This window comes from Salvia hispanica, chromosome 5, assembly GCF_023119035.1.
Source record: "Salvia hispanica cultivar TCC Black 2014 chromosome 5, UniMelb_Shisp_WGS_1.0, whole genome shotgun sequence".
Classification (NCBI taxonomy): Eukaryota; Viridiplantae; Streptophyta; class Magnoliopsida; order Lamiales; family Lamiaceae; genus Salvia; species Salvia hispanica.
The window spans coordinates 8,217,732-8,228,409 of NC_062969.1; the positions used below are offsets into that span (position 1 = coordinate 8,217,732).

The 10,678-nt window shown below is 34.6% G+C and overlaps 2 protein-coding genes across 2 annotated transcripts; one reads left to right on the forward strand and one right to left on the reverse strand.

Moving 5' to 3' along the window:
• Window positions 1–218: 218 nt before the first annotated feature.
• Window positions 219–4,471, reverse strand: LOC125186799 (BRAP2 RING ZnF UBP domain-containing protein 2-like). The gene is made up of 12 exons (XM_048083240.1): window positions 4,223–4,471; window positions 3,519–3,634; window positions 3,318–3,426; window positions 3,104–3,218; window positions 2,802–2,899; window positions 2,293–2,399; window positions 1,944–2,175; window positions 1,793–1,846; window positions 1,402–1,551; window positions 1,201–1,265; window positions 645–699; window positions 219–511 (listed from the first exon to the last, which is right to left on the reverse strand). The coding sequence occupies exons 1-12, from the start codon at window positions 4,433–4,435 to the stop codon at window positions 347–349; spliced, it is 1,479 nt and encodes a 492-aa protein (XP_047939197.1). The 5' UTR covers window positions 4,436–4,471; the 3' UTR covers window positions 219–346.
• A 286-nt stretch (window positions 4,472–4,757) lies between these two features.
• On the forward strand, window positions 4,758–6,903 carry LOC125189338 (putative UPF0481 protein At3g02645). The gene is made up of 2 exons (XM_048086623.1): window positions 4,758–6,233; window positions 6,814–6,903. The coding sequence occupies exons 1-2, from the start codon at window positions 4,758–4,760 to the stop codon at window positions 6,901–6,903; spliced, it is 1,566 nt and encodes a 521-aa protein (XP_047942580.1).
• Window positions 6,904–10,678: the final 3,775 nt, after the last annotated feature.

The following is a 10,678-nucleotide window of genomic DNA, read 5'->3' on the forward strand; positions in this document are numbered from 1 at the left end:
CCCCTATTGAATAGTGCATCAAATGTTAATATCGAAAAATGCATCATTGTGTTTTTTTGGGTAATATATATGTTTATGACGTTATTCGCTACCAATAGAAATAATTGCATACTCCTCCGTCTCTTAAAAATAGGAACTATTTTCATTTTAGTAAGTTCTTAAAATATTAACTTTCTATTTACGAATCTTTATTCGCTCTAATAAGGTGTAGCTCATTCTTCACTAATAATACTCCAATCATATTTTTTTCCTACTTATTTGCGGTATCTATAGAAAACAATCAAGAGTGAGTTATGTGCAGAAATGATGTTTCACTTAATGATTTGAACAAGCAGCATCTAAGTTATCACTTCTTTTTTCTTCGATTATTCGTCTTTTTGGTCCCTCTGCTACCACTTTCAGAAGATGTCTCTGCAACTACTGCCTCAGAGTTGCTATCGGTTGGCTCATCTGAAACTGCTGATTGTTGCTCTGAGTTCTGAGTTTCAAGGCATGCCATCAAGCTTCTCAACTGCAAGTGCATAATAAGCAACGAAGTCTGGTCATTAAGTGGTTTACTTTTATTTTTCTCTCTTTTGAGATATACTATTAACTAGTGTATTTAGCTGAAGTAACAAGACTAAAGCAATTGAAATGAAGCATACCTGCTCCTCCAACACTTCAATTCTTTTGTCCTTTACTTGCAAAAGTTTCTTCTCCCTGGCATATGTTTTCTTTTAAAAACAACTTCCAATCCATAGAGAGAAAACAAAAAAACATACAAAAGGCTCGTGGTAAGAATTTAGATGGGCGACTAGTCTTTGTAGGAAATACTGGGAGCAGTATGGTGCTTATGGAAAAAATTGCCAGTAGGTGACAGTTGTACTGCAGTTTCTGAAACTTTTGTAAATCAACGTGAATCACCAATTCCTGGGTCTAATAAGTAAGTGATGAAGGCTACAAAATACAAATGACTAGTTTAGATTTTTCTGCTTTTGTCTCTCATTATGTGGAAGTGGAACTAGTGTTTCTTAATTAGTTGCAACATAACAATCCTCCAGATACAAGTCAAGTGATAATTCAAGCGAGCAAATGCAGTGATGAAGTGGGAGTGCTTTGCTTAGATGCATTTGAAGGAAAACCCTCCATCACTCAGAATTGACCAAAAATCAGGTAAATCATTTTAGACATATTTCATATATTGCATGAAGGAAATGTTACCTTCGTTCGATCTCCTCTATCTTAGATTCCCAAATGCTTTGGTTTCTTAGAAGATTATCATTGATCTGAACGAGAAAAGTCACTAGGAGTAAGATGAGAGGTGATCTTAATAAACAACTCATCTACATTTGCTTTTGTTAATATGTCATCAAATTAAAACATGGTACTAGATACACAAGGATAGATGTCAAAATTACCCACCTCGTCAAGAAATCTCTTTTGTTCAATGCCTTTATCAAGCTTCTTTTGCAATTTTAGCAGTTTTGTGTTTTCGCTCAAAGCCTTTTCAATAGCTAAGGAAGATTCCCTTTCAGTGTCTTCTTCAACTTCTTGCAGTAATGACTCAAAATACTGAGACCAAGGTGAAAAGTGTTAGAAGAGTAAGTGGGTATGCAACATCCCACAATGTAAAACAGTAGACTGGATATGATAGACCAAAACGTTTGTTTTGCAGCATGCTAAATCCACGAATGCATGCCTCGAATGTAATTTAGTAGTAAATCAATTCTCACTTTGAGAATTGAGATAAAAATATCTAATGAGTTTCACTAGAAAATAAAACCATGCAGCTTAGAAAGAGGAGAAGACTCACATTTTTCTGGCTTTCAAGTTGAGAAGTAAGAAGCTCATTGTACTCGCTCTTTATCTGCATCATGAATAATATAATTAAGGAGCAACTAAAAACTGTCAAATAGAGAAGATAAAGATTAAACAAGTCTAAATGTAAAAGTTATAAAAGTTACATATTCAACTTCATCACCCAAAGTGTCAATCTGTCCCGCAGACTTACTCGAACCATCATAATGCTGGGCACAGTGGTGATTTAGCTCAACCAATTTTCCATCGGTTTTAGATTGTATCAATCGGTGAACATAATTGTCACCAGCATAGTCCCACACACGTTGTGTTTCCAGTTCAAGGGAATAGCAGTGTTCAGTTTCTTTCCAGTGACCGATGGCATGCCCTTCCCTATACCTATAACACAATGACATGCATCGGAAAACATCAAATTTTTCTGGTCAAGAGTCATAAATCAATATACTTGTATACATTAGGATATAGAGTCCCTTCAATGGAAAACAAACTTAATACCTCCCACAGCCAACAAAACCACAAATAAGACACATCCAAAGATTTTCTGAAGTTTGACAAACATAACATACTGATTTCTCAGGCTGTTGCTGGCAGTACCGGCATACCTGTTCAAGTCACAATCAGTGACATTAGTCTAGATCCAAGTCACAAAGCTGTCCACAGCTTGAATGTGATTAGCACCGCATAAATTAAAATAGAGTACATTCGACCCCATATATTAAATACCATGTGCTTATTATGTCTACCCACACTAAGTTAATTACGAAAGTAAATTAATTCACAATTTCACATGATCTAAAAATGCTTTGAATTGTGATGTTTCATCCCACTGGATACAAGTTTATCTTAAACTCAACTCACACGACTAATCCCAGAAGCACCTACCAACCGTTAACTAGATATATAATCAAACAAAGTGGAAAAAAAGTGTTCTCTCCACTTCTATAGATTCTTAGGCACGACAATCATAAATCCTAAAACTTCTCAGTAGGAACATTAGCACCCACCGGGCAAGAAGAATCAGTCCATTTAGACATACAGGAGCAGTGAAAGGAGTGGTTACAGATTGTAGTGAGAATCCCATCAGTATCTTGGTCTAGTCTCTCTGCAGCCATTGGAAAGTGGTGTAAACCATAGTCAGAATCTATAGCTTCAAAGATTAGCCAAATCATTCACAAAACCGTTAAATCTATGACAGTTTCAGATTACATATGTTACAAATCTTAAGATTTTGGATGCCAATTCCCTCTAGTATTGCAAGTAGTAATACATCTACATCTTATCCATAATGATGTTCGAAAAACAGTACCAAGACAAACTGGACAAGTAGGCAGCTCTGTAAAGCTTGCAGAGGAAGGTTGTGAGTGCTCAATTGACCCAGTATATTGGATATCTACAGTGAAGAACATGCGGCAGGTCTCCTCCTGCATACAAGGAAATAAAAAGTGCATACAAGGAAATAAAAAGGTTAAGGATATGGAGCACGGCACATGAATACACAACCATGGGGGCAGGGGAATCACCTCAAGTGACGAAAAACACTTTCCATTGTACTGCTTGTAAAAATAATCTGCATTTTTTTGATCATCAAGCCTGATCAACACACTGTAGCGATCCTCCAATCCTTCAGTCCTGCATTAGCACAGACAGACTAGATCATCAGTGGAAAGCAATAGGTCAATTCCTCCACTACAAAACCAAACAATCTGCCATTATCAACCAACCTCACAATTCGCATTTCCAACATGTTCTGAATAAATGGACCACAGAACTGACAGAAATCTGCATAGGTAGTGTGATTGGGGACCCCAACTACACAAATAAGAGGATTTCTCTCAACCTGAAAGACATTAAAAAGTTAAATGAAGGTGCAAAACTTTCAAAGCAACAACAAGACAAAAGGCAAAATGAGGTATAGGGAGACACATTTGTGTTTTATCTTTACACAATATCCATGAAACAATCATCTTTTGATTCTAACATACAGTTCTACTAATCGTACAAACAAATTTCCACACTGAAAGTGTTGTTTTTTATAAGTGAATTAAACACAAGGTTGACCTACAAATACGAGTGAAATGAACATGTCATCATGTAGAATTCAATCATTTCAATAAAAACGAGGAAATTTACACTAATGAAGGACTAACATCAGCTAGCTATAAACAAATTACTACTCCGTACTACTTTTAATGACCACATCTCTATACCACTATACCAGTATTGGTTCAGTTCGTCCATACCTATCCATTCGCATTTCGCAGTATCATAATCATAATCTTAAGAGCAGATAACATTGCAAAAACTATCTCCACAACACAAGTACAATAAGGCCATAACTCAATTTTCAGCAGACTAGGCAGCGATTAGTTCAAAAATTGTTATCAGGCAACGATTAATTTTGATTCTAAGAATCAAGTCTGTTTACCGGAAGTTGGTCTGATGATGCGTCGTTTTTGAAGAGATGCATAACGCCTGTGATCTCTTCGATTCTAGGGTTTCCAGAAGAGAAATTCAACGCCTGGGCAGTTGCAGACCAGGAGGGATCTCCGGTAAAGTCCGCATCTTCCGTCGATCGGAACAAATCCTCCGCCGGAGCTCCGGTGGCGGCGCTCGAACTCGTCGAAGTCTTCTCCAGCATATTTTGCTTGCGTGTCAATTTCGCGGAAATGGAAGATTGCCTCTTCTACTTTTGGAATCAAAATTAATTTTATATCCATATATACAACAATGACACGTGTATTAAACCAATAAATAAATGAAAATTCGATCGGAGTTAATTAATCATTTTACTGTATCTATTAAATTAAATAAATTTGAATTATAGTATTAGAAACCCCCGTCAAATGAGAAACGCATTCATTTATACCAACAATATAAATACATTCATTTACAATTAAATCCCTTTAAATTGTTTCAGTAACAGCGAAAAGCACACCAAAAAGAAAAAGAAAAAGAAAAGAATGCTACATTCTCCTTCTCACCAAAGCCCGAACCCGAATCCAATCTGGGACGAGCAACGCTGGATCATCTACATTCGTCAAGCATTGGACCACGAAGATGATCTCGACCAAGAATCCCACATCCCTGTCTCAATCTTCAACGTCCCAAAATTCCTCATGCGCACCAGCCCGGAATCCTACGTGCCACAGCTAGTAGCGTTAGGCCCGTACCACCACTCTCGGCCCGAACTATACGAGATGGAAATGCATAAGCTCTCCACAGCCAAAAGATCGCAAAAAGCTTCCCCGGGCCTCAAATTGCACAACCTCGTCGACCAATTATCCCGGGCCGAGCACATGTTTCGGGCCTCTTATCACAAGTTCCTCAATCTCAACGGCGAAACCTTAGCTTGGATGGTGGCCGTGGATTCGTGCTTCTTGCTGGATTTTCTCCAGAGAAAAACAGGAAGCGGCCGTAAGACGGGCCTTCATGATGCAATCCTTAGAGATATTGTGATGTTGGAGAATCAAATCCCACTATTTTCGTTGAAGAAAACGCTGGCATTCATCTCGGGCTCAACGGACGGAGTGGATGATCGTCTCTACGCCATGGCGGTCGGGCTCTGCACAGACTCCTCCCCTTTGATGATCCAAGAATCGAATGGCGTTGATCAGATCAACAAATCCGCTCATCTCCTAGAATTCCTATACAACATGATCCTCCCACACCTCCAAGAATCATTCGAAACAGAACTAGACAACGACGAAGAAGGCCCGAATAAGGCTGCTCCCGCCAAAACAGGCCCGTTTAGTTTGATCAAGAGGCTAGTGTTGTCGAAACCGGTCAACATCATCCTCACATTGCCTTGGAAAATCATTTCCAATCTTCCAGGCATACTAATGCTGAAACAGGTCGAGTACTTCTGTTTCTCTCGAAATACAGGAGACCAGAATAACAACAACAACAACAGTAATCATTTACTGATGGATGAAATCACAATCCCTTCGGTGACTGAGCTCTCCAACGCGGGAATTGAATTCGCAAGGACGGATAAAGGCATTCCAGGCATAGATTTCGACAAAGAAACAGCTACATTCCATCTCCCATCGCTGTCGGTCGATGTAAACACTGAGGTGGTGATGAGGAACCTCGTCGCGTACGAGGCCTGTGGAGACGCATCGCAGCCCTTGATCTTCACGCGGTACACGGAATTGATGAACGGGATCATCGACAGCGAGGATGATGCAAGGATTTTGAGGGAAAAGGGGATTGTTTGGAACTACTTGAAGAGCGATCAAGATGTGGCTGACTTGTGGAATGGCATGAGCAGGTCGATTAGAATGACGAAAGTGCCCTTGTTGGATAGAGTCATTGAAGATGTGAACAGTTATTACGACGGTAGATGGAAGGTTAGGATAGCAAAGTTTGTGAGTAGATACGTTTTTGGATCGTGGCAGTCGATCACGTTAATGGCTGCTTCTATGCTGCTGTTTTTTGTGAGTTTGCAGTCCTTTTGCACGTTGTTCGGCTGTGGTCGTCTGTTTTTTCGTCGTGCGATCCATTGACAGATTAAATTGATGCTGAAATTAAAAATAATACTGTAATAATTATACTTGAACCAGATACATTTGGTCTTACCGTTTGATCAACTCACACACGCATACTATTATGTAGCGAAGGTAGCTAACCTATGATGTTAAAGTTCATCTCGTTATTAGATTTTTTACAATTCTAATAAATTGTTTTTAACACAAAATTGTTTCAATATAAAAAAAAATTATACTCTATTTAAGTAAACAAATCATTTAAGAGTAACATTAACTACTAAGAAATGGAGTATATAAAATCTATCAATATATAAAGGGGCCAGTTTTTTGGCAAGCCATGTGGCACTGTTTCTGACGGGAAAGTCACTCATTAGCAAGAAAAAAGGCCGACATTATTGGATAAAAAATTGGTGCAATGAAATGGTGGCTTCTCAAAGAAGATTAACACTTATATATTGATAAGTCATTAGCTGAATCTGCAATTTTGAGGACTATTGGTGTGACTGATTTTGTGATTTTTTGATTGCAGCATAAAGAAAGTGAAAAGGAGAAAAATGAGAGGAAGGAGAAAGAGTGCCAGCGCCGCATTGCCGCCTGTGCGATTTTCCTTCAAAAATAATATTCGGCAAGCGGTCGTGAAGTAGAGTTGTAAGAAATGATGAGGCAGGGCGGTGGATGGCGGCGGGCGGCTGATCTAGAACTGATGAGGCTGGGCGGTCGTCGTGTGGCCGCCGATGTGAGAGAGAAGAAGAGAGAGCAGTGGCCGAGGTCGGCAGGCGGGCGTGAAGCTCGCCGAAGAAATGGAAGGCAGGGCTGACGGTGGGACGGCGGGCGTGAGCGAATAAGGAAGGAGGCAGAGCAGCACCGCGAGTGAAGAAGGCGCGGCGATGTGGAAGGAGAGCCGGCGAGGAAGAAGGTGCGGTGCTCTAGCCGGTAGCTGATTTCCGCCGCCTATTAGGAATGAATGAGGGAGGGAGAGAGAGAATTGAGAGATGTGGAGGCGTCGCATGTTAGCTTTAGGGTTTGAGAAATATTAATTCAATGTATATTTTTTGGACTTTAGTTTAATGTTAAATGGGCTTTTAGTGTGTTGGGTTTTGAAGTATAATTTAGATTTCAAATAATGGTATAAAATCAATTTAGAGTATTGTAGTACATCTTTATCAGTTAAATAGAATTTTAATTTGAGTGTTGTCTCTATTATTAGGGATGTTATCAGGTTCATAAGTGAAATTCTGTCAAAAATCAAAGCAAATCTCAGCCATTGGATCCTGTGATGTAACCGTTAGATTAATGCCACGTGTTATATATATATATATATATATATATATATATATATATATTTAAATTAAAATTTCTTTCATAATTAATTAAATTTATATATAGTTAGAATTTAGTTTACTTTGATTTACTAATATTTCTATTTTTTAGACACCACGAATTTTGAATGGTATAAAAATTGAATTTATATTTAGCTAAATCAAATAAGTAATAATTTAAAACACAAATAAATAATAATAAGAAGTGAAATTAAATTAATGTCATTATTAAATAAGAACAATATAGCATCACATTAAAATTTTTATTAATACAAACACATAATATGTGTTATTTTCTTGGTATTATTAGATCGTACATTTGGTGTTACTTCGACTTAAGAGGGAAAATAAAATTTTCAAATCTTTTTTACTAAGTAATTAAATTCAAAGTATATAGTGAAAATTGAGTTGACTTCGATTTACAATTACTCATATTTTTCTTTTTAGAATCCATAAAGTTATACTTCCTCCGTTCCATAGTAGTAGAATCATTTTTCATTATGAAACACATTTGTCACTCTTACTTTTCTTTCTCTCTCACTTTTTTCACACATCTTTTTCTCAATCTCCATGTCGGAAAAAAATGTCTCTACTACTATGGAGCGGAAAGTATAGTAATTATAATGTATAAAAGTATTGATGATAATAATATTCCATATTTCGAACTATTGTGAATTTTTTTTAATTAAGAATATAAAATTCTATCAATGGTAATGAAACTTAACGAATTGAAATTGAACACATCGTGTAAATATTTTTAAATAAGTCAAGTCATGGACAAACTGTATGTTGTTATATCTAGAGTCATGAGTCGTGGAGGTTTGAAGATTTTAGTTTGTGGAGATGAAATTATAGTACAAGTGATTCTACTGTTAATGTTGTAAAAAAGTTTTTCAAAATTTATAAACTACTGGTTTGTTGTTTTTATAAGTTTTTTTGTTTGCACTTATGGATGCATATGTTTTGTCGATCGAACGAAATCAAGATCTATTTATCTGTTCAAATTATTTGGGTTTTTTTTTATCTTTTGGATTTAGTGATACACTTTCTTTCTTTGTATATCTTATTCTATTTCATCCACATATCTCCTATTTTGTTAATTCTTTTATTTAATATTACTACACTCATACTATTAGATATTAAAATTGTATAAAATGGCATGATGAATATGAAATGTTTCATTTAGAGTATGCTGAGAGAAGTACAAATTTATTTATATTGTGTTTATCATATTTTAATTGTTTATAATGTTATGAATACTTTTTATAAATAGTTTATATTTTTATCTGTAAATATATTTTTATATTATTTACTCTATATTCTTATTGTATTTCATCCACACATCCTCTTTTGTTATTTGTTTTATTTTATACTACTACACTTATATCAAATATTAAAATAGTATACAATCATCAGCTAAAATATGAAATGTTTCATTGAGAATGGGTTGAGTGGAGTACAAATATCTTTTTGTTGTTGTTTATAATATTTTTAATTAATTATAATATTACAAATACTCTTTTGTTAAAATAAAAAAATAAAATTAAATAGATATGACAATGTTAAAAAAAATATAATACTTTAAACATACATATTATATCACACATTAAGTATTAAAAATACTACTCTTAATGTTATGTATAAGCAAGATTGTGAACAATTTATAGTCACACTCATAGATGTATTAAAAAGTTTATGAACAATATTTAGGCATGCAATTGCTAAAAAATACTAGAAAACACTAAATTTTGAGACGAAAACTTATCTCTTCGTGTAGATTTGCAGATAATGAATTTTAGTTTTGTTTTCTATTTTCATTGTAAATATGTTAATAGTGGTAAAAATTTAATTATTTTTAATTTTTTATTTGCATATTATTGGGATATTAGTGATGCAATGTTCTCCTGTTCGCATTGTGGTTCGTTGTTTTGGTATGAGGAACGTCTTGGCAAACCGAAGAGTCCGAGATATTCCTTTAGTTGTATGAATGAGAATATTGAGATTCCATTTATGATAACTCCTCCTCAAGTATTATTGTGTTTGATGTTCTCTAACGATGCCAAAAGTGTTTACTTTTTGAAAAATATTCGTTCATATAATTCTATGTTTTGCTTTACTTCTTTGGGAGGTAAAATTGATAATAGTCTGAACACTGGTCGTTCTCCTCATGTTTTTCGTTTACATGGTCAAAATTACCACTTAATTGGTAGTTTGCTACCGCAACATGGTGCATCTCCCAAGTTTGCTCAATTGTATATTTATGACACAGATAATGAAATCAATAATAGAATGAGGTGTGTGAGGTATGTATTTATAATTATATGATTTTAGTGTTAAATTTAAGTTGATTTTTTTATATTTTATTTTAACGTACTTATTATCTTTGTAGGGAGAGAAATGTTGGTAATCTTCACTTTGAGAAGGTGTTTGAATTCTATGTTATGCTGATCGAATTTATAATGAACTATTTATTTTGAATTTAATTTTATTTGTTTACTTTAGTGTTTAGTATTTCTCTATATCCTATTCTATTTATATTTCTTTCCCTCATATTCTTTCGTTACAGTTGATTAATAAATTGATAAATGTAGAAGTAGAATTATGTTTTTTAAATCTTTATCATCTAATATATACAATATTTAAATAGTTTCTATTCTTGATTTGCAATAATTTTTTATATTTCATTATATATATTCTTTATTTTGATTTAATTCATTTTAAATATATTTTCTTATTTTTTGAAAGGTTAATAATCAATTTTTATAAAATATTCAATAGTTTTAATCGTGAATTCAATAATTGTTTACTTTTTTTTCTCTATATTATTTATTCTTGAAGGATATTTGTATTTCTTTCCCTCGTGTCTTTCCCTTATAGTGGATCGATAGATTGATATATGTAGAAGTAAAAAAGTATGTTTTTTAAAATATTAATAATCATATTTATACAATATTTCAATAGTTTTTATTCTTGAATTGCAAAGAATTCAACAATATTATATTTTAAAAAATATACTCCTTTATTTTTTTCTGAAGATAATTTGGCCCGTGCATAGCACGGGTGGTAAAACTAGTT

Bases quoted from the DNA above. Each gene is read 5' to 3' on its own strand.
- LOC125186799 (XM_048083240.1), bottom strand. From the start codon at position 4,435: ATGCTGGAGAAGACTTCGACGAGTTCGAGCGCCGCCACCGGAGCTCCG. The intron at 3,219-3,317 runs GTGATTCCCCTG...CCTTGTATGCAG, and splicing joins AGTGTTTTTCGTCACTTGAG to GAGGAGACCTGCCGCATGTT. The intron at 1,847-1,943 runs GTAACTTTTATA...TTCATGATGCAG, and splicing joins TGGGTGATGAAGTTGAATAT to ATAAAGAGCGAGTACAATGA.
- LOC125189338 (XM_048086623.1), top strand. From the start codon at position 4,758: ATGCTACATTCTCCTTCTCACCAAAGCCCGAACCCGAATCCAATCTGG. The intron at 6,234-6,813 runs GTGAGTTTGCAG...TTTTGATTGCAG, and splicing joins CTTCTATGCTGCTGTTTTTT to CATAAAGAAAGTGAAAAGGA.